The sequence below is a fragment of the Camelus dromedarius genome, chromosome 3 (genome assembly GCF_036321535.1).
Source record: "Camelus dromedarius isolate mCamDro1 chromosome 3, mCamDro1.pat, whole genome shotgun sequence".
NCBI lineage: Eukaryota > Metazoa > Chordata > Mammalia > Artiodactyla > Camelidae > Camelus > Camelus dromedarius.
The window spans coordinates 75,199,005-75,223,642 of NC_087438.1; the positions used below are offsets into that span (position 1 = coordinate 75,199,005).

At 37.3% G+C, this 24,638-nt stretch overlaps 1 protein-coding gene across 1 annotated transcript in view; it reads left to right on the forward strand.

The window, feature by feature from the left end:
* The window catches only part of MAN2A1 (mannosidase alpha class 2A member 1), a 152,532-nt gene that overhangs the window by 14,760 nt on the left and 113,134 nt on the right, over positions 1 to 24,638 (forward strand). Inside the window, exons 2-4 of the mRNA XM_010987526.3 lie at positions 6,833 to 7,090; positions 9,342 to 9,486; positions 24,202 to 24,373. Coding sequence (XP_010985828.1) covers positions 6,833 to 7,090; positions 9,342 to 9,486; positions 24,202 to 24,373 — 575 coding nt within the window. The remainder of the gene's footprint in view (positions 1 to 6,832; positions 7,091 to 9,341; positions 9,487 to 24,201; positions 24,374 to 24,638) is intronic.

A 24,638-nucleotide genomic window follows, 5' to 3' on the forward strand; every position in this document is an offset into this window, starting at 1 on the left:
CCTGCCTTGTGATGCCATGAGTACATGTGGGTCTGCACCTGGCCCTGCCACTGCACAGGCCTCCACTGCCAAGTGTGTGAACACCTTCAGCTCTGGCCACCACTACTGTCTGCTCTCATACCCAGCCATTGAACCTAGAGGTGCCACTAAGGACTCAAACAGCCCTTGCAGCTACTGCAGACACCCTGCTGAACTCACCAGGGACCGCACATCAATGCTGTGGACTCTAGTGTCCTGAGCCAGAGACATCACACAGCCCCTCAAAACTGATGCAGCCATATACTCCTATACTTGAAGCCCTGCCTTACTAGACCTGGCTCCAGCATGCCCCAACCCATAGGTGGGGGCTTCCCTAACTGAAATCAGTCCGTAAAGTTTGGAAAAGGTGATTGTTTCTTCAACGCACAGGCACCTACACAAGGCTACAGGGATCACAAAGAATCAGAGAAATGTGGTTCCACCAAAGGAATACAGTAAACCTCCAGTAACTACTCCCAAAGAAATGGAGGTGCAGAAATTACCCAACATTATTTGCTGTTATTAAAAATAAAAAATATGGCATAGTATAATATCCTTAGGCATGGGGTGGAGGAATCTGGTACAAAGGTAATTAGGAGAGCTAATGTCTGGTTAACCAGATTATCAGAGGGTACTGGTTTGTGAATGCATGTCACCCTGTGGGAGAGTTGACGGATGACTTGCCAAATGGCTTATTCTCGGCTGCATCTTAGATATTTCACTGAAATGCATGAAGTCAGAGCCATAGGTCCTAAACCTGGCTGATCACCAGAGTCACCTGTGGAGCATTAACATTACAGTTTTGGGGCCCTCCCTGAGATTTCCCTGGGTAGATCCCAGGGATTGGTCATTTGGAGCAGCCTTTCCGATGAGTCTGGTGGTGACTGTCAGAGCCTGTTCACCCAGCCACACCCGCTACACGAAGGGTACTTCAGTGGCAGAATCCACATCCAGAAAAATCCAGATGTGATGGAGCGATATGTTGAATCTAACAAAATTAGATTTAAAGGAGGAAAAAAAGCGTGCATGAAAGATGGTACACATCTGGAGTTTCAGATATACTCACAGACATGTTGGGGAGAAGTTTTGTTTGCTTTGAACACTGTCAGTGGGGGTTATTTTATAAACATGTTATAGTATTTCCTCTGCAGTTCTCTTAATTAGAAACTTGATTTAGTTGAATGAAGATCTTATATCACTACCATGGTAGGAAGGATTCTAGAATTGTCTCAGGGTTGTTTTTTTTTTTTCCCCAAACTCCTTCTATCCCCAACATCAGTTGAAAAATCATAGCCCATTGAGCCATGGTTGCTGAAGGTAGTGAAATCTGAAAACATTTGATTGGAATGTACAGAATCCATAATCTTTGTCCTAGGAAAGGAGCCACATCTTTTACTCACGAGGTCATGATTGTCACCCTGTGGCCAAACATAGGTCAGTTTCGATATCATTTCCCAAACAGTCCATGAAGCTCATCTTATTATCTAGGATTTTCTCATTCTTTTATTACCGACTTTTTTGGTTATAGTGAAGTTTCTTCCTCTATTTTCTCTCTTTAAAAATTGTTAATTTTATTTTTAATTGTATTATTTTTGGTGTAAGTTTATGTGCCAAAAAATGACATTTAATACTCCTTGTCTTAGAAAAATTGTTGCATCTTGTTTTCTTTCCTTTTTTTTTTTAAATAAATATTTGCAGTCCTGTTGTGTGCCAGGCATCGTGCTAGGCATCAGGGTACAGTGGGGAGTAAAACAGCTGTGGTGCCTGTTCTAAATACGGAGATTTAGTGATGAAGATGGGGACATAATTCATGAATATAGCAGGTGAAAATGCTGTGGAAGAAACAAAATAAGCTGACACAAGAGTATAGCACGAGGAGGCATATTTTAGATAGATTGGCTGGGGAAGTCTCTGCAGAGGGGACATTTGGGGTGAGAGGGGAAGCACTGTATAAATAGAGAACATACACCAGGGTCTTGAGATGAGGTGGGAGGAGCTGGTTTGGAACTGAGATGAGATCAGGGTGGAGCTCAGTTGGAGGAGAGAGAGAAAGATGGGGGTAGGGAGATAGATATACAGATCCTTACTGAGTCCAGTTGGGGTGTTCTAATTTTTTTTTTTAATGTACGAAGAGAAACTAGCTCTGGATTGTAATAAAGGTATTGCATCTGAGTAGGGCATGGTTGAAGGATGTGGGAAATCAATTAAGAGGCTGCTGTACTAGACTAGGAGAGATTGTTGGTGGCTTGGACCGCAGCAGTATCATTTGAGAAGGAGAGAGGGAGACCGATTGACAAGTATTTTGGAGGTGGGATGAAAGAGTTGTAGGTAGGTTGGATGTGTGAGCAGGGTGAGGAAGGAGGAGAAATCAGTTATGCCACCAAGATTTTGGGAGTGGCCAACCAGGTGGAGATTAAAGCTACTTACTAAACACCCGAGGCCTTTAAGATGGCTTTTGAGGGAACATAATCTTTTGGACTTAAGTTTGGAATCCAAGTTGAGAAGTCAGGTAATCATTTGTATATATGAGTCTGTTTTTCAGAGGAGAGTTTTCAGTTGGAGATGTAAATATGGGAGACATCAGTCCAGAAAATGGAATTGAAAGCAAGGAGTGGAGGAGGTAATTTAAGACAGTACAGAGAAGGTGGGAGTCTCAGGAGCTAACCTTGAGAGCCTCCATCATTTAAATACTGGGCAGAGAAGGAGACTGATAAACAATCAGCGGAAGGAAAACCAAGAGCATGTTGTGTTGGGAGCGAGTAAAGGAGATGTTTCAAGGCGGAAGGAGTAGTCCACCATTCCAAGTGCTCCTAGAGATGATGAGGAAGGTGAGGACGGTGTGTGCTGATCAGGCTTGGTGACATGGTAGCCGGTCAGGGCTTTTCAGGAGCAGTTTTGGTGGAGTGGTAGGCAGATTCTGATTGAAATGGGCAGATGGGGAAATGGGAGTTTGTAAGGAAGGGGGATGTGTAGACTGTTGATGATCTCTGTAGGTCCATGAAGAAGATGGGACCCTTGAAGGGAATTGTGGGACTAAGGGAAGCACTGGAGTTTGATGTATTTTTTTAGGTAGGATATAATAATGTTAAGTTGAATCGTAAGAAATTGGTGACATTTGACTGTTTTTGGCTGACGAGAATGGCCACTTCTTTTGCTGTGACCTTTTATAACATGTTACATTATACTATTGAGGATGAGTTGATTTTAGAAGGGGAGTTTGATGAAACAGTGTTGAAAGAATACTAGAAGAATACAGCCTTTGAGCAGTTGAGAGAGATGGGTTTGTAGCTCACCAGTGAAGTGTTTGGCTTTGAAGCAGAGAGAGGGGAGGGTACATATTATTTCAGTTGTAAATGGAAAGAAGACTGATGTGCAGATTCAGCCATGCTTGAGTGATCATGGTGATGCGAACCCCAGCAACTAGTGCCTTGTATGGAGTAAATAATTATGTGATAAGTTTTTGGATTTAGTGGTAGATGTACATTGACTTTGTTCATAGGGCTGTGTGGGTACAGATCCTAGTTTGCTTATAGTAGGCTCCAAATTTTCTCTCAAAAGTCTTTGCTAGCAGTGATATTTTTGCTCAGTTTTTCTCTTTCATCAAGAGCCAACTAAATCAAATATCATGACCTCCTTCCTCTCTCCTTGGCAGTGCAACACTGTGACCTCCCTGTAGAACTGATTAGCAAATCACAGAACACAGTGGTTTTCTCACAAGCGATTTTCTTGCCCTACAGAAAATTGTCTTAGTATTACCATCAGTATTCTTTGACTTGTCAGCATAATTGAAACATTATCTATGATTTCTGTTACTTTAATGCGGACTACAAGTGCATCTTTTTAAGGTCATAGCACTTTTCTCTGTCGCGTGTACAGAGTTTGCTTATGGAGGTGTGTGTATTTCAAGAATTTCAGCTGTTTGGTGGGAGACTTTATTCCACTGCATAATGGAGTTTAAAAAATGATTTTCATTAGACCATTATACTAACATATCCCTAGGCCACAATTTCCTCCATGAGCTTATTAATTCAGTACAAAATTCCAGGTACTGATCATTAATTGTATCTTTAAAGCTACAATGAGATTGAAAGTCATCTTTAATGCCTGCAGGATCCTTTTTCATGAACCATCCATTGCCCCTAATGTTTGTTTTGAGTAGTACTCTCATCCATGGATTATGGGACCAGGTCAATGTGTTTTTTCAGTGTGTTCTTGTTAAGCTCTAGGCAGCTTTGCTGCATCCGTGGCTCCAAAATTACCTTTTCCTGAAAGTACAGAAAGATCTGGAGAAACATGGACACCCATGTATTAACTTACACACTCTAAGTGTCTGATAAAACACATGGCATCTTTAAAAGCTCTGATGCAGGCGTTTTAGACTAAGCTAAGGTTTTATTTTATAGAGATGTGTAGCTTTACTGCAGCAAGACGAGTCAACATGTTCTAACTCTGCTTGGAATCAGAGGAACTTGATTTACTGTTGTTACCTGCTGTGGTAGAAATTACAAGCATCACTGAAGTAGGCTTGTATCTTTAGTGTTGGAAATATTCAGCAGAATTCATCAGAAGTGATTTAAAAAAGCCATGGTCTGTGGTGTTGTGATAATGAGTGGAGAACAGGTTTCCCTGTATTTCAGGCAGCCTTTGTTTGATAGCATGTCTGTTTAGGAAAATACATGCAGATTAGTCACTGTGTACCCAAGTCTCAGGTATGTTCAGTTTCCTTGGGTGAACTTTGGGTTATGCCAAGGGGTCCCCTCTGGCCTTTCCACTGAAAACCAGTCAACCAATATCTGTGTGTGCCTGTAAAGAAAGATTTGTAGTATAATGCTGCTCAACAGCTTTGCTGACCTGCAGTCTGCATGGTTCAACTGACTCCTCTTCAGCTAGTGTCGCACTGATCATCAGGGTTCCTTTGCTCTGCCATTTCTAGTCATGAACTGATCTGTATTTTTTTCTTGCTTTTTTCTAGGGGAAATGGGGCTTGTCTTGCAGGATTAGTTCTTTGCTAAGACCTTGTACCTCCTGCTTCTCTATACACTGATGAACAGACTTCAGAGTTCTCCCTTGTAAAGACATGGTGCCCCACCCTAGGGGTGACAGTTGCCTTAAAGGACTACAGTTCTTACCTGCAGGAGCTATTTCTATGCCTTGTGTCTAAGAAGAGAGGCCTGTGAGAGCATCTTTCAGGTCTGAGGAGGTACACGGCCATCTGGTGCTCCTGGTCTCTCCAATGTCAAGGCTTTGAGTATTCATCCCCAGTGTCGTCTCTACCCCTCACCTCCTGCTAATTTGCTTCTCATTTTGGCTACTGTTTTGTTTTTCTCTTATTCCAAAATATCTCCCCTAGTCCTTCAGACTTCTGTGAGCTCTCACAGTTTGCTGCAGTGGCTTTCTCCTGGTAGGTAATTTCCTCCCTCCCTTACTGAACTGGCCTGTACCTGGGAGTAGAATCTTTCTTTCTCTTGGCCTCCCCATTACAAAATCAACAACCACTCATAACAGACTAAAGAGATAAATACCCATAACCAGTTTTTACCATCTTGATTGCAGCCTTCCATGTGGACTTTTTTTCAAAAGGGGATCATGTCATACATACTATTTTTTTCATAAATACTACTTTAAAACTGCTTTTTCTTCACTTTCTCCTGAAGTTACCTCCCCAAATATTTCTAATTCATTTAAAGTTTTTGTATTTCTAAATTTTTAACGACTGAAAACGACTCTATGATGTTAGATGCACCATTTAGACATTTAGGTTTTCTCTTCTTCCTTCCTCCCTCGTGTCTTTCTGTTATTTACTGGTGTTAGAATTTTTGTTTCTGGGTGTCCAGAGTTGTTTGTTTACTGTGCATAGAGTTCTTTTATTAAACGTTAGTGCGGACTTTTTGAGGGCGTGGAGCAGGCTATTGCTGTCGCTGTGGCAGAAACGACAGTGTTGCCTTGGGTGCTCGTACCCTTATCTAATGCACATCTGTCTTTCCAGCGTGCAGCATTGTGCCTGGTACAGTGGGTGTTCACTAAAGAATTACTGTTGAGCTGAAGAAATGTGAGGGCCATGTGACAAATATATAAGTACTGTGTATTTGGGACCTAGGCTATAGGAGTGAACAAGACTAAGATTGTCATTGCTCTCATGAGTTAGGTTGTTACTCAAGATTGCAAGGATGGTGTTTAGAGACAGCAGACCTTTTCATGTGAGGATCAATGAAAAAACCTAAAAGTCACACGGTCTAGTAGAAGCAATCTAAAGGACTTAACAGTGTGGTGATTTGGAGTATGTTCACCCCGATCTTTTTCATATGTGGCTAATTAAGTGCTGGTTTTTCTATAGATGATAGTTTTTATTTAGGATTATTCACTAGTGTTACTGATTAAGATGGAATGATCTTTTCTCCAGTTCATACTTTTTTTCACTCTTACAAGGAACTCGAATCAATTATACTTAAATTTAAAATTTCATACCTGAATAGATTATGGTGTTCTACTTAGTGATTTTAGAGACCCAGAGGTCTTTTAGGGCTGGGTTTGGGGTAATAGGAAATATATCCCCAAATATTTATGGTCTTTCTGTCGCACATTTTAAAATATGATTAAGCAAAGATTGCAGTCCTGGAGAAGATTTTCTGCTGTAAATTGGTGTAAATTTTAACCCTGCCAGCTGTTCATGCTTTCTGTGATCCCACTTATAAAAGTGGAAAGTGAAGGGTGAGTGGCTGCCCTCTTGGGCAGGCATGTAGTTTTAAAAAAAAAATGTGTCTCAACAGAGCTGTATTAGAGTTTCATATAGCTGCCTTTTTCTTTTTTATCGTAGGGCCAACTTTCTATGTTGCAAGAAAAAATAGACCATTTGGAACGTTTGCTAGCCGAGAATAATGAGATCATCTCAAATATTAGAGACTCGGTCATCAATCTGAGTGAGTCTGTGGAGGATGGTCCAAAAAGTTCACAAGGCAATTTCAGCCAAGGTGCTGGCTCACCTCTCCTGCCGTCAAAACAGTTTTCTCTCTCAGTTGACTCTGAAGACTGTCTGTTTGCTTCACAAAGTGGAAGTCAGAGTTCAGATGTGCAGGTAATGTATACATTCGTGAATAATCACTGGGTTTTGATTTGTTTTTGTCTTTATTTTTTTTAGATTTGATCTGGTATCTCTTCCAACTTAGTTACTAAGTTCTGGATTCTAGTTTCTATTTTTGTAAAGTAATTTGATTAGTCACATGATCATTAATGTTCTTTTTAGTGATAAAATTCTGTTATTCTGTGTTTCTCCTAAATTTTCTTATTTTGTACTTTGTGACTGTGGCTTTTTCTGTATGCTTTTTAGGTCTTATTTTCTGTAATAGTTGAGATGTTTAGAGATTTAAATTTAATCAAAGAGATTTTTTTTAACCTTTGGAGAGTACAAGAGATGCCCTACTCATACTTTGTATCTGTTATACATTATAGGTTTCACACAGTGTAAGGTTAGATTCTTTTTTACTGAATATCCCTTTGTAAGATGGAAGGGGAATATTCTAGAACTGTGCTGCCGAGTGTGGAAGCTGCTGTCCACCTCAAATGTGGCTAGTTTGTGTTGAGATGTGCTCTAATATACACACAAAGTATTGAAGATTTAGTATGAAGAAAAGAATGTAAAATATCTTTCTCATTTTTCTATTAATTATGTGTTGAGATGGTAATATTTGGAATATATTGGCTTAAATAAAATATCAAAATTAATTTCACCTATTTCATTTTACTAGAAAATTTAAAAGTATGCATTTAGCTTGCATTATATTTCTCTTGGATAGTGCTGTTCTAGAGGGTGGTGGAGTTGAAGAAAGGACTTCTACCTTTCTTAAACTTTGAATGTGTCTCCCATCTTTGCTCTGTTTTGCAAAGTAGCAGAGAGCTGTGTTTAACATTGTACTTTAGACTGGAAACTGGAACTTGCTGATAGGACCTAAAGGGTAAATATTTTAAAGTTGGATGAAAGATGTTGGCTCTGGCCTTTCTTCAGAGTAGAAGTTTTCATTAGCAGGGGACATAATATGATCTCGAGGCCAAGGCTCACAGGTCAAGTCAGAAGCTGGGGACAGTGGCACTGGCTAGGCCGTGAGCCTCCAGCCTCATCAGCTAGTGTGTGGCCAGCTTCAGGTGGGATCAGAATCCTGTGCTTTGAAGGGATATCTATTTCTGTGAGGCTTGGCTTTGTTTAGGCTTTAATTAAGCACCTTTTTAAAGGGAAATGATAAAACTTTTTTTTTTTTTTAAATCTAAATCTGAGCCAGACAGAAAGGACCTGCAGAGCAATCATGGAAGTCAGTGAGGCAGCAGGGACCTGGGAGCTGCAGAGCCAAAGAAAGAACTGGAAGGGATAGCAGAGACTGCTCACACGTGCTCTTGTCCAGCTGGTTGCCAAGGATTTGTTCTCTTCCTTGGGAACATTTTATCTAAATTATGAATTTTGAAGTGAAAGATATGTTATTGTCTTAAAATACTTTATATTCACTTTTATATAATTTGCTTGTTATCTTTAAATTTTTTGTAACTCACAGATTAATTAGGATGTAATTTTTTAGATAATTTAAATTTTACCAAAGAAGTGTTATGTTCTTTGTCACACTTAGTACTATAGAGAGTATGAAAAATAAGTTTTTAGGTTTGTTTGGTTTTGTTTCTTTGTAATACTTTTTTCTTTTGTGTCCAAATAAATTATTATCTAGAAAGAATACGACATTGGAAACTTGGAAAACATTTGAACACTTAAAAGCTAAATCTTAATTTTAAAAGATTCTTCCATTTTAAACCTAGTTGACCCTGTTATAGTTTTATTTTTAGAATAAAAAATGTAAACATACATAGGCTAAATTAAAGAATAGCTGTAGCTCCATTTCCATTCAGATACAGATTTTAAAATATGAGAGACTGAATATAAAATTAAGACAAAGTAAAAAATAATTTCAGTACTGTTTGAAAATGCTAAATATTTGATCATAATGAAAAAAATTTTGTTTGATGTTCAGTTCCTATCATTTTCTATTGTATTAAAGTAAAGCAGGGGAAGAGGAATTGAATGAAATTATTTTGTATTAGAGGCAGAGGGAGAAGGGACTGTTTATCAAGTTAGTTATAATAGAAGTAGAATTTTAACCCTTTAATGGTGATTAAATGTTTTCTGCCTTAAACTCTTTAATATCTACAGAAATCGTTTTATCTTTTAAAATATGTAAACAGTACAGCAGTGAGTAGTTTTGAGCAAGTATTTCCAACATTACGTTTAAATTAATAGTGGTTGTACATGACTAAACTTAACTTTGTGTGTGTGTTCTTTATATTTTTAGATGTTGGATGTTTACAGTCTAATTCCTTTTGACAATCCAGATGGTGGAGTTTGGAAGCAAGGATTTGACATTACTTATAAATCTGATGAATGGGACGCTAAGCCCCTTCAAGTCTTTGTGGTGCCTCATTCCCATAACGACCCAGGTAAAGTTTGCACTTCAGAAAACCTAGAGGTTCATTGTAAATCAACTGTACTTCAATAAAAAATAAATAGATAAAAAAAAGAGCAAACCCAGAAAAAAAAACCCCTACAAACAATAACAAAATCACTAGAGCTTAATAAGCCCTTGTAGGCACAGAGTATTTTAATGAGAATCTAGTATAATCCACTTCTCAACTTTTTGTGACATTGTTCTCTGACTTTTAACAGTAACATATTTCTTTTATATGTCATTGTATTTTGAGTTCTCATTTTATCAATTTATTGGCCATTCAAAGATAGTACTTGTACAGTGTGAAATAGGAGTATTTCACAAGAAGGAAAGTTGTAGCTTTGGGAGATGAAAAGTTGCAAGCTTTTATGGTAAGGTACTGAGAGTTCATTATAGTTACTTCTTATGTGTTGTGTGGGAGAATGATTTCAGGTCTGTAAACTCTACATTAGCAAATGCAGAGTGCTCATGGGAAAGTTTGTATCTTTCAAATGTAGAAACAGAGCCTTGGTGTCAAGCAGACATGAGTGTGAGTCCCAGTCCCAACAGTGTTAGACAAATTTAGGCCAGTTACTTACTCTGAGAGTAAGTTTTTTCCCAGGCAGAATCAGGATAAAGTATTTACTTCATAGGGTGAAATATTAAAGGCATGTTGCATGGCCCCAAATTAACTGCTACCATTATCATTAATGTTACTGTTCTTTCATGTGATAACTTTTGTTACTTACTGGGGACAGAGATTTTTCCCCCAAGGTAAAGGGAAATTGCTGAAATTATGATGGGAAATATGATTCAGTGTTTATCCTTGTTAGTGTGAGTACACAGCACAGAGTAAATGCCCAGTGAATTAAGTTGCAGGGTTCTTTTTGGAATGTACTTCCAAAGACTTCTTTAGGAACTGACTTATGCTTCTATTCATTATTTTTCTCTATTTCACCATATTCTTTGAAGGTTTTTTTCTTCAGTCTTAACATTCAATTTTGTCATACTTATATTCTTTCTCACTAGTTTATTGTTACATATTTCTTTCTGTTTCTAAGACAATAGAACTTTTTGCTTTATGTCTGGACATATGATTTGGTGAAGTTTTGAGTGTGTGTGTGTGTGTGTGTGCTGCTTTTGTGTGTGAGAAATAGTGTGGGAGGTACATCTTGGATGCTGAAATGTTTAAATTTTCAGTACACTTCAATATTTAGTATGCACAGAGGTATAATATATATGAAGTCAATATTGTCCTAGAAATTTGTGATGAGCTGTTACCACACGTCAGCTTCTGGCTTGGTTTCCCTTGGTTTCTATCTTTGGTCTTAATGTCTTTATCTTTTCCTACACATTCCTATTAGCCTTATTAACTTTTCCTCTTGTATGTTTCACATCATCTTCCTCCTTAATCTTAGCCTTTCCCTTCAAATCTAAACTCAGGATGGTTGGACATTGTGGAAAACTGCAAAGATTTGGAGCCAGGCAGGATGAGGCAGACCTCCTGGTGTCCTTGGGCATGTTCATTTGTGTATCTGTAAAGTGGAGTCATATAGGTAGAGTAGCATCTTAAGCAAGAATTAGTTATAAAGTAAGTACAAATGGTGATGAAAATCACATCTAATGAAAATTCCTTTTGCTGTTTATCCACTTGAGCACCAGTTAAATAGTACATTTGCATTTTAGGCGTGTGGATGAAAAATATATATCTTTGTTTATATATGGACTCAGTGAGGGGAGGTGCTCGCTCTTGGGATCTGAGACTGCCTGTTGGACTGCAGATTTTTTTTTTCTAAAACTCTCATTTACTCTGAACTGTTTCCTCAATGAGTGATCAGGTGGCAAAGCTTCTTGTACTATTTAAATTGTTCTCTCCTCTTTTTTCTGCCAATCATGTGTAGTTTAATTCTTGCTATTTAATTGGGTGTCTGATGTGATTCCATTGTATAGTATTCCTTGTAGATTTATAAATACACTTAGCAGTGTGCTTTACAAGTCCTCCTAATGTGAACCCATCGCTCTTCCTTTTTGATTTTTTGAATACCTTTATTATCCTTTCCCCTTTTCTGCCATCCTCAATTTCTCTCGATCTCATTTCTTGTTATTCTATAACATGGGCCCTTAACTGAAATAATAAAATTTGTAGTTTACCAGGCAGCATGCCAAATGTTTTCTAAACATCTAATGCTCACAATAACTTTTGAAGGTTAGTGTCATTATTCATGCTGAAGGTGTACCAACTTGCCAAGGTTACACAGGTAGTAAGTGACACCAAAATACTTCCCTGTTCGTTTACTTGAATCTCCCACCCAAATAAACGCCAGTGACAGAGACCATGTGTTTCTTGTTATACTCTGTCCTGATTTCCTAGCCTGACACTTGACATAGAGTAATTGCTAAATATATGTAAGGCCTTCACTGCCCTGTCTCTGTGCCCCTGCATGTATCTCACACTGTACACACACACACACACACACACACACACACACTTGCATTTAGGCACAGATATAAACTTTTGTTTGGTCTCTTCATTAGAATTGAAGCTCAGTGAGGGCTCGAACTTTATCTTAATAACCACAGGGTTGCTGGTACCTTGAACAGTAACCAGCGCATAGTACAGACTCATTTAGTTAAATAAGTCAGTGAATGAAAGAATCTGACTCAGCAGACTCATATGAAAAGGATGACTTATTCCTCTGCCTGCACTTTTCTTTAACTTTCTGCCTTCCCTTCCTCCTGTTGTCTACTTCTCTTCCTTTAAAAAATATCATATGTAAAATGAACTTTGTAATCTTAAATACCAACAACAGACATGCTATTAAGCTCTTAAAGGGCAGGCATTGCCTCTGCCTTTTAGACTTTGTTTGCATTAAGGTTTCTTTTGCAGTTAGTATGTTGTTCTGTGAGAAGACATTCCTCGTAACTGTTCCTGGCTGTAATAAATGAATCTGTCTGTTGGTATCCTAGCAACCATGGTTGAATCTTTTTGTCTTAGTGAGAGATGTTAATGACCCTTACCCTCAGGCCCTTCTCCACTTGAGTCAAAAATAATGGTCAGAAACAGACCTTTTAAAACAAAAGTGATTTTTGCTGTCAAGCAAAATGCTAGAGAAAAGAACCCATGGACTTTTCTTAATAAATTTTCACTGCTCCTTAACAAAAGTAGAATTTAGGTAAACTAAATTATTCTTTGAAAAACTGAACCATTCAGATCATGAAAAACCACTCTTGGTGCAGGAAAAGAGGTAAGTATGTGCACATACGTTCTAAGTCAAAATGTGACTCTGTGATGAGAAATCTTTGTGTAATATTCCTAAATGAATGTGCAGTTAGGCAATTTACTTTCTAAATGAGATTTATAGAGATTTGTTTGCATTTTCTGAAACAACAGTTTAAAACAAACTTTAGCTCAGTTTATCAGTGTTTGTTGGGGATAGAAATATTTGAAATAAATTTTTAAAAGATTCCTGTATTTAGTCATCTAAAGAATTATGTTGCTGCATTTTTTATATATGGAGATATTTTTCTTTTTGAACCAAATTGGAAAGATAAATTTCAAATTATATGTGTATTTTAATAAAATTCCTAATTATGTCCTCTTCCAGTCCAGAAGGACGTGTAACAGTTATCGTACAGTATTTTATACAAGTTAAAGTTGGAAAGGAATTATCAAGTAAATGTTGATAACTTTGTACTGTTATGCTTTTGAAAAGTTTTGAATCATCGACCATGAAATTAAATGTTAGTTGATTGATACGTGTTCATGTTGTATTTAATAAGCTGATTAAAACACAATTACAGCACCTTTGTATCTACAATCTTAATTCTTTGCTTCCCACTAGTTAAAGTGCTGAAATATTTAGTTAATTTTCCTTTAAAAGAATCGCAGCGTGTAGAGAGAAGATAAGGTATACTAAATGGAAAATTGGACAGCATATTGTTAGTTAAGCAATTTGTAAAATGAACAGTAGAAAATAATACCCCATGTAGTATGACTCCAAAACAGAAGTAAGACCTATGCCTAAGAGCCACACTAGAAAATAATTTTCTTCTTTGCGCTTTCATTTCTTTTGTAGAATTTTTATGGACTCAAATAAATGATTAGGATTTTTCAGTCTTTTTTTTTTTTTTTGAAAATTAAGAGAACAGATTTTTGCATTTAGTATAGTATAATTTGAAATGAGTTTATGTATCCTTATTCTTAAAAAGTTTGTGAAAAAGAACAAATACATGTGAGGAGAGCACAGTGTAATGTTATTTTAAAGCTTTTCTGTTCAAATGTTGTTCAGCACAGTCAAAAGAAAACAGCCCTGGTCAGCCCTGGTTGAGTAATGCCTGTGAGGGGGAAAGGCAGTGGGGACAGAACGCTGGCTGCCAGGGGAGCCTGCCTGCAGGGTGGAACAAGGTGGTCAGGAGAGGGAAGGGTTTGTATGTGGGCACAGTGTGGGGAGTACTTTTTTCTATTTGTTATTGAAGGATAAAGTGAGTGCTTTGGTTTTGGCCGCTGGACAGGAAGTTTGAATTTCTGGAGCTAAGACAGTATGACGGACAGATTGGCACTAGTTGCCTGTCCTGCCTCAGGGTACGTCGGGTGTGTGCTACTTCGTGTAGTCCGTTCTGCAGCCCCTGAAGAGTGGTAAATTAAACCCCACTACCAGGTGAAGGCAGTGAAGCTAAAGTAGGTATAGTAATTTGTTTAAGTTCAGTCAGTCATAAATTGGCAGAGGATGGGGAATTGGAGCTCAGATTTGCCTGATTCTTAGATCCATGTTCTTTCCACTTACTATACTGCTTCTCAAGATACTTTAGTGAGTTCAAATGATGCTGGTACTTCTTCCTTCTTGCTTTATAGGCATTAGCTAATTTAGCACACTTACTTGAACTTTGGGTTGTTAATAGGGTTGCCAAATACAGCTGGAAAAAAAAAACTGAGCTGCACAGTTAAATTTAAATTTCCAATAATGAATAATTTTTTTTACATGTGTCCCAAATATCATATGGGATGTACTTATACTGAACATTTATTCATTATTTATCTGAAGTTCAAATTTAACTTGGTATCCTGTATTCTATCTGGCAATCTTAATTGTTAAGAAGTTGTGGCATTTAAGAATTAAATATTTAGCATTGTCTTAAGAGATCTGTAGAATTCGTGTATTGGTCCCTTTTATAGAGGGAAAAAAAATCTAATTGTTTGGGCTTTGCCTGGACTGTAATCCTTAGGAGCACATATGTCAGGTAGCATCTGAGAGATGTAGGTGATCATTAAATATGGCCCACCTCCCCTATTTTGAATACTTTTTTCTGTCCTCAATCCTGGGTGCTTCAGAACTCATCAGTACCCTGATTATACAAATAATTACTAGTACTGTGGGAATTTACTGTGTTCCAGGCACTGTTACAGGTACTTTACATATGATGAGTCCATCACTCCTCTCAGCAATTTTATTACAGAAATCCTGCTTTTACCCTTATTTCAAAGATGAGAAAACTAAGACAGAAAGAGGATAAGTGATGTGTTTGTGGCAGGGTTGGGTTTGGACACAAGCTTTCTTGCTCTGGAATCAGGACTTGTGACCATTATTTATACTGCCTCTTACAAGTCATACTTTTGAAACCACAGGAGAGCTTCTAGGAAGAAAGTCTTTTAAATTTTTCCAAGCCAAATGCCATCTACTTTAGTATTATTAATCATATAAAACATTGTATAAACTATCTTCCTGAAGTAGATACTTCACTGCACTGTTTCCTATCCTTTTTTTCTTGTCTTTTCCTTATTAAAATGAATGTCTTTGTCCTTAAATACTGCATTAGTACATGAGATGGTGAGTGGTTTTCCGCACTGTCACACATTTTACAATTAGAAAGTGATTTAGATGCAATATTTTTCAGCTTTTAAAAATCGTTTCTTCTAGAAACTTTGGTAATTTGCCTAGTATTGGCTTAATCATAAGGCCAAGTAAGTGGATTCCACATATCCTGAGACTAATGCCTCAAAGAAAGTCACTTTTTTTTTTACTTCTAATGATGTCTCTCATATTATAGACACTTTCTATTATTTCACGCAACCAAGTCCATTTGGGAAAAACATATTAGACCTGAAGTGTCCTCATCCAGTGTGAATAGATACTCATGGATGAAATTCTTAACAAGGGAGGGAAGTAATGTTAGCAGATTTAGACAATATTTTGGAGGTTGATCTCACAGTTGCAGGTATCAGGTATCAAGGTATGCAGCCCTTTTAAAGGGCATTTAGAAAAGCAGTGCAGTTAGGGGTCACATTTGGCTGTTATAGACATAACAGCTTCAGGGTGAACAAAACCCCAGCTGTCCTAATAGTAATGCAAATGGGTTCTTGTGGCGTGATACAGAATTTCCAGTGACAACATCTTACGTGGGTTCAAAAAATACTGTATCTCAAACAACTTAATGGAAGTGAAGCTGATATGCTTTGAAAACTATTAGCTGACACTGAATCACCTGGAAGAAAGGTTAGGTTTTTTTTTTTTTGAAACCTGAGTTCAAAAGCATTTAGAGGAATCAGCAGGTTTCTAGGTTTCCAAAGACTCAGCTCATCTTCGACTCTACTGTCTTCTGGAAACTTAGGTTAGTTACTAAATTCACTTCATTTTGCCATCTTGGCCTCTTATTCTCCTTTGTCTGTTTCCGCTGCAATCTGTTACCATTTTTTAGCAGAATTATTATCATGTTTTCATTTCCTGTTTTTCTCATACTTTACCTTGTTAGTCTACCCTTTACACTCACAGTATAGTTATTTTTGAAAACAGAGCTCAGAAAACCTTAACTTCCTTATTCCTAAGTTTTGGTAAGAAATAAGAATCCTTTAGGAGTTTTTCAGTGATCTGACCCCCCCACTTCTATTTTTTCACCATACTCCACCATGTAAGCTGCAGTGCAGTCATACTCAGCTGCAGTCTGCTCCCTGAAATTGACACATAATTTCATGGCTTAGTGTTTTTTCCATATGCTCTTCCCTCTATTTGGAACTGCCACCTTTTCTCTCTAACCAGATGATGTCTAATCTAAGAATCTCTCTCCTGTCCTTCTGGTAGGAATTTACCATTTCTTTATTCCCATGGCATTTGGTTCATATTTTCACTGTAGAATCTGTTTTCATTTAGCTTAGCTTTATTGCTTGCCCTTATTAGATGCTTGGTTTGTGTTGGAATGAATAAACCAGAACAGAACATTAATTAAAACTCTTTCACAGTTTATCGGGGGGAATAATAAGCTTACTTCATAATAGAAACGTTGGAATTAAAATTAATCAGCATGTGAGTTATGGTAATACCAATTAAAATTGTATGTGACCCCTTCCTCAAGTGTAAGATTGGATATTGCAGTCAAATATTGAAGGGTTTGACAAATGATGGAAGAAACCTGTTGATCTTTGTTGATACAGAGTAACTTACTAAAACAAAGGAGGTTTCTTTTTAATGAACTCTGTATTTATTTTAAAATTTGAGATTATGTTAAAATGAAAATATCTTGAAGCTTAGGTTGTATTTTTTTAAAATGTTTTTTACCTGGGTATAATTGTATTTTGATTCAGAATCTTTTTATGTTTTCTTAAAAATTGGTACTTTAACTTTTGAGTGGAATTAATGTACTCATTAAAAAATCATTATTGTAGCAGTTAAAACCATAGCAGTGTAACAATGACTTGAGGGCCAAGCCTTCTTCTGGATGTATGTTTTAAATCATCTTGGGGATGACAGAGCCTTTTGAAGTATAAAATAGAAACTTAAAGATATGGTTCAAAGATTATTAGGTTAGTATCGGAACAGACCGTGAACGTGGTAGAGCTAACAGTATGTGGTATCTTTTACCTTTCGTTTCTAGTTGAAGTAGCAAATTTGCCTTTTTACTCCACATGCCTTTTTTTTTTTTTTTTCCAGTCCTTTTGGCCATTTACTTCATTAATCTATCAGGTACTTACTGAACTCTTGCTGTCATAGACTTTGTACCAGGTGCCAGATTCTTGAGAATTGACTGGTTTGAAGTTCAGGTTGTATGTAGCAGGTATTTAGACTTGCTTCTAAAATTTGCAGGACCTGGGGCAAAAGTACACGGAGGCCCTCAGATGCTATGTCTAAACATTTAAACATTAAAAATGAAACTAATACATTTCCAAATAAAATGAATCCTTTCCTTCCACATGGAGAAGTAGCTCAGTGAAACGGCAGGCCCAGGGTGGGTTAGGTTGCTTGGGCTTCAGACACACTGAAGCACTGAAATGTGCTGGTGTGTGTGGAGGGGAGCCAGCCTGTAGACAGCAGAGCATCCTCTCCTTTCAGACCCAGCCCTGTCCTAGCACAGGAGGGATCTTCTTGCAGACATCCCTGCACTCTTCCCACACTCCTGCAAACTTCAGTCCCTTGGCCACTGCCCAGGCTGGGGAGTTCACCACCTACAAGTTAACTACCTTGACAGGAAAGGCCATATAGAAGTCTCTAGAAGCTGGCTTGGGGATGTTCAGACACAGACTTCTGGGTCCCAGGGACTCAGAAGGGCAGGGCAGGGCAGGCGCTGGGTGGGCATGTTCTTCGCCCTGTGGATTTATCATGTGGGATGGGATGTGGTCAGACGAAGAATGGGAGGATCCCTCCAGAGTCCAGTGCTCAGAGTGGGACACTCCTGCCCAGGTCCTAAGGGTGGTGCTGTGTATGCCCTTGAACCAAATAATACTATGTTCCTTAAGAGGATGAGATCTCCACAAAGTCTGTAGATTGTGAAGCTAAATCAAGGGTCCAAATTAAGAAAAAAAAAAAGAAATGTGTTTTATCAATGAGCAGTTAGTAGGTGCTTAATTGTTCATACACATTAAAGATAAGCAATAAGTTTTCAACTTTATTTACATTTTAGAACTTACATTTTTATGATATAATAGTGATAAGTGAATTTGGAATTATATCTGCTATATAGAACTTCTATTTACTCTTTATTTTTTAAAATTTCCCCACTTACTTGACATAGTGATTAGCTGAATTATGAGTGATAGTGTTGTTAGAGTGAAAAGGAATAAAGGTATTCTTAATGCTGTTCTAAGGCTGTGAATTGACCGCTTAAGAACATCAGTTTGCCGCTTAATGTCCTGAGATTATTAAATCAAGAAGTAGGAATATGATTTTATGTCACAAAAATTCATCCCATACAACTTTTTATAAAATACTATCTTTGTGATTGGTCTCATGTTAATATACAATTGGAGTTTTATAGTAATTTGGAGAAAGAAAGAGCCAATTCAGTGTAAAAGGGAATACTTGATTACTCTATTGTATAAGAGCAATAAAAGCTAATTTACTGTTATATTACTCAATATTGAAAGCTGCAAGAGGCTATCTTTCAGTTCATTCTTCATTAATTGTGCTTTACTGTAGTGATATTAGTATCTATTATAGATGAGTTTTATGGAAGGCTTTTAAGTTGACATCTCTGAGCTTGTGTTTTGGCTCACGTAAATATCTTTGACATATTTTCTGCATGATTGTTGAAGGGCGAATGGAGTGTTGAAGGCAAAATGGATTAGTCAATCACTGTGATTCCTCTATGAAAACTCCTGTGATAAACTATTCTTTGAAATGGTCCGACTTCATAACAAAGTGTAACTGATGAAAATAAATAATTGTACTTTAAAAAAATCCCTTTCTTTTATTGATCTTCATAAGGACCATTTCTTCTAAATTTGCCTTTTATGCTTGAAGTCTAGTTTATTATTACTAAGTTAATTTTGGAGACATTCCACTGTTCTTACTTATTTTCTTTAATTGAGTTATTAGCCGAATAATTAGGGATTAATTTTGGTCTTTGTTAAAATTTAGGTAGAAGGTATATGTAATGTCTTAGGGATAACAGTTCTAATAGAGCCATTTAAATAATTTACATGGCTCTTATTGCATATATATAATAGCACAGTACAAAAATAGATGTTACATACATTTGATTTCAACTGAGTCTTGCAATACAGAGATAGGTGTATATTAGGCATTATGATGGTACTTGGCAGATTCTCTCCACATTGTGATCTTTATTTTTTGGATAGTAATAACACATTTTTTTTTCTAGTGATGTATTAGTTTGCTAGGGCTGCCTTAATAAAGTACCACAGATGGGGTAGCTTAAACAACAGAAAATTATTCCCTTACAGTTCTGGAGGCTAAAAGTCCAAAATCAAGGTGTCTCAAGGGTTTGTTTCTTCTGAGGGCCTCTTGTCTTAGCTTGTAGGTGACCATTCTTCTTCCATTGTCTTCACATGGTCTTCCCTCTGTGTGTGTCTGTGTCCCAAACTGCCTCTTCTAATGAGGACATACATGGTACCTTAGAGATATTGCAGGTTTGGTTTCCAGACCCCTGCAATAAAGTGAGTCACACAAATTTTTTGGTTTCCCAGTGCATATAAAAATTGTGTTTACACTATACTGTAGTCAAAGTGTGCAATAACATTATGTATAAAAAAAGACAATATACAGACCTTAATTAAAGATGCTTTATTGCTAAAAGGTGCTAACCATCATCTGAGTCTTCCTTGTAATCTCTTTGCTGGTGGAGGGTCTTGCCTCAATATTGATGGCTGCTGAGTGATCACAGTGTTGGTTGCTGAAGGCTGAAGTAGTTGTGTCAGTTTCCTAAAACAAAATGACAATGAAGTTTGCTGTATCAATTGACTCTTCCTCTCATGGATAATTTCTCTGTAGCATGCAATGCTATTTGATAGCACTTTGCCCACAGTAGGACTTCTTTCAAAACTGGAGTCAGTTCTTGTCGCTGCGGCTTTATCAATTACATTTATGTAATATTGTAACTCCTTAATTGTTATTTCAACAATCTTCACAACATCTTCACCGGGAATAGATTCCATCTTAATAAACCACTTTCTTTGCTCATCTATAAGAAGCAGCTCCTCATTCGTTAAAGTTTTATCAGGATATTACAGCAATCAGTCATCTTCAGGCTCCACTTTTAATTCTCCTCTTGCTCTTTTCACCTTCGTGGTGACTTCTTCCCCTGAAGTCTTGAACCCCTTTTAGTTATCCATGAGGGCTGGAATCAGTGTCTTCCAAATACCTGTTTATGTTAATATTTTGACCCCTTCCCATGAATCACAAATGTTCTTCATGGCATCTAGACAGGTGAATCCTTTCCAGGAGATTTTCAATTGACTTTGCCCAGATCCATCAGGGGAATCACCATCTATGGCAGCTATATCCTTATGAAAAGTATTTCTTAAAGAATAGGACTTGAAAGTTGAAATTATTACCTGATCCACAAGCTGTAGAGTGGTTTTTATGTGAGCAGGCATGAAACCAACATAAATCTCATGATCTCTCCATCAGAGCTGTTGAGTGACCAGGTGACCATTGCCAACGAGCAATACTATTTTGAAAGGATTCTTTTTTTCTGAGTAGAAGGTTTTAATAGTGGGCTTAAAATATTCAGTAAACCCTATTGTAAACAGATGTGCTATGATCCAGGCTTTGTTCTTCCATTTACAGAGCATAGGCAGAGTAGATGTAGCATAATTCTTAAGGGCTCTGAAACGTTTGGAATGATAAATGAGCTTCAAATCACCAGCTGTATTAGCCCCTAACAAGATAGTCAGCCTGTCCTTTGAGGCTTTGAATCCAGGCATTGACTTCTCCTCTTGAGCTGAGAAAGCCCTAAATGGCATCTTCTTCCAACAGAAGGCTGTTTTGTCTACATTGAAAATCTCTTGTTTAGCGTAGCCTCCTTCAGTAGTGATCTTAGCTAGATTTTTCTGGGTAACTTGCTACAGCTTCTTCATCAGCACTTGCTGCTTCACCTTGTGCTATGGAGACGTCTTCTTTCCTTAAACCTCATGAACCAGCCTCTGCTAGCTTCAGACTTTTCTTCTGTATCTTCCTCACCTCTCTCAGCCTTCAAAGAATTGAATAGAATTAGGGCCTTGCTCTGGATTAGGTTTTGGCTTAAGGGAATGTTGTGGCTGGTGTGATCTTCTATCCAGACCACTAAAGCTTTCTCCCCGTCAACAGTAAGGCTGTTTTGCTTTCTTATCATTCGTGTGCTCACTGGAGTAGCACTTTTCATTTCCTTCAAGGACTTTTCCTTTGCATGCACAACTTGGCTACCTGTTTTAGTGTGAGAGGCCTGGCTTTTGGCATGTCTCAGCTTTCAACACACCTTCCTCACTAAGTTTAATCACTTCTAGCTTTTGATTAAAAGTGAAAGACATGTATCTCTTCCTTTCACTTGAACACTTAGGTAGTTGCAGAGTTATTAACTGGCCTAATCTCAATATTGTTGTGTCTCAGAGAATAGGGAGATTGGAGGAGAAGGGGAGAGATGGGGAACGGCCAGTCAGTGCAGCAATCAGAACATTGATTCAGTTCAATGTCTTACGTGGATGTGGTTCGTGTCATCCCAGAACAATGGCAGTAGTAACGTCAAAGATCACTGATCACAGTACACCCTCACAAGTGTAATAATAATTTTAAAATTTGAAAAATGTTGAGAATTACCAAAATGTGACAGACACAAAGTGAGTAAATGCTGTTGAAAACATGGTGCTGATGGATTTGTTTGACAGAGGTTGCCACAAACCTTCAATTTGTTTAAAAAAAAAAAAAAAGGAAAAAGGAAAATGCAATACCTGTGAAGCAAAATAAAGCAAAGTGCAATAAAACAAGTTATGCCTGTATTGGATTAGGGCCCATTCTCATGACCTCGTTTTACTTTCGTTATCTCTGTGAAGACCTTATTTCTAAGTACAGTCACATTCTGAGGTACTGGGTGTTAGGACTTCAACATATGAATTTCAGGGAGACACAGTATAGCCCATAACAGGTATAAAATGAATTCTATGCAAATAGAAGTGTTGGGTAACCAATATGTTTAAGATGTGGAGCCGTTTTTTAAATGTTTTAAATAAATTATACGCTTTTCAAAATTAGATGTTAGGAATATATTTTATTTCCCCTTTGACCTGGTTTGATTGTAGAGATGTGAAAGTGGCAATTAAAGACTCATAATGATTCTGATAATAATAATAGTAGCAGCAGCTAATATTTATCAAGTCCTGTTATATCCTGGGCTAAGGTCTAAGCAGTTGATATTTTTGTCTCTCAGGGGTGCTGCTTGGTGAGTAGGGAGTTAGAGCATCTCCATTTAAGGACACGTTGAATTTTCTTTGCTTGCCCCTGGAAATCCAGGTGTGGATCCTGGCCTCAGTGCTCTGGGGCAGGGGTCCAGTTTCATACCTTTGTGAAGCAAGATAGGATTCTTTGCAAACCACTATTTCATGAGATATCTTTGGGTTTTCTGTAGGTACAGTCTTCTTATTTAAACGTGGAAAAGTCGAATTATTCAGGTAGCTTTCTTTGGTGACAAACCAGCTTAAAAGTACACCAGATCAAGAAAGTCCTATAAAGAATATTTTAACACACTCTATTTCTGTTTGGCTCATAGCTGCATACTTGTCGTCAAACTGCATGCTTTGTGGGTGCTCAGTAAATAATTGTAGAATGAATGAATAGATCTCAGTTAAAGCAGAGAAATACAATCACAGTGGCAGTGCCCCTTAGAAGCTCATATTTGCATTGTCAAAATAGTATATTGCCTTCTCTGCCCTGGCAGGTTTTTATTATGTTTTTTGCCGGCAAATACGGCATACAGTGAATATTCACTTAATCGTAGACAGAAGAAATAGTCAGTTTGACCCCATATTTTTTAGACCTCCCACATGTTGGAGGCCTGGACACAATAGAGCAGTAGTTGGACCTGAATATACAGAAACTCCCCTTCCTGTAAGATTTCACAGGCAAGAGGTTATTCTCCACAGGGAACACTTGGTCTGCCACCAGTAAGTGGAATTGGTGGCTGTGTATGATTTTGCCTCAGCCACTCATCACATTGCTTTATTGTTCTGCCAGATGGGGCTATATTTGAAGCTATGGGTCTTGTTAAAAATGTTTCTTTATAGTCAAATTGCAAATGTCTTTAGATAAAATTCCCAGGATATTTGAGAGGTAGTAGGAAAAGTCAAAAGAACTAAGTTGTCAACATTAACAATTTTTTTTTGAAAACACTTTCCATAGATGTGTACACATTTGCTGTTTGATTATTGTCCATTGGTGCTTCAAAAAATGGAATCATAAACAGCCTTTTGAAAACTAATGCCTGTTTTTGGCAGAATTCTTCTCAGTATTCATAATAGTGCTGTAATTATCTTACAGACTCTCTGCGGTCTTTATGATACAGTTTGTACTTGGGATTTTCTTTTCCTTTGTCTAACTTACTTAAAGGAGGGGAAATTTTAGATGCCGCATGAGAGGATAAAATTGTGATTCCATATTGTGAGAATGCTACTGCCAATTTGTTAATACCATTCAGATTTTTTACATTTAAAAAACTCCTTAAATTAGAGAAATTATAATTAGATACTATAATTGTTAAGTATGAGTGAGTGCTTTTTGGCTTTCCCATTTTCTTATTAATATCTGAATTTGTACAATTTTCAGAGTGTTTTTATCTTTTCAGTGGTAGCGACTTTTTGAGTCTCATGTCCATTAAAATGGAATTTCATTAATTGATAACATTTGCTAAATTTTTAAATATATCTTTATACGAGTGAAACATCTAAGGTTATCCAAAGGTAATGCAATAGAATGTGACTGCGTTTAAATCAGATATATGAATCATACCTTTGTGGTGTATTTATGTCTTAATTTAGGTTGGTTGAAGACTTTTGAGGACTACTTTAGAGAGAAGACTCAGTATATTTTTAATAACATGGTCACCAAGTTGAAAGAAGACCCACGGAGGAAATTTATGTGGTCTGAGATCTCTTACCTTTCAAAGTGGTGGGATACTATAGATATTCAGAAGAAGGATGCTGTTAAAAGGTTTGTTTTAATTTTTTTTTTTTTTACTTTGGTAATATCAAACATTAATCGTACAGTGGAACAAGTGTTGTATTTTTAGAAGGTGAAAATTCTTAGCTTTATGTCTGAAACTTCAGCTATTTCTTCACATTCTTCTTTTCCTTGATTCTGGTTCATCACGGAAAAAGTGATTTGAAACTTTTCCATTGAAATCCTTATGTCCCAACTTTGTCCTAGAAATGGAATTACTGGGTCAAAGGGGCTTAGTATTTTAAAAGTTTTTTGG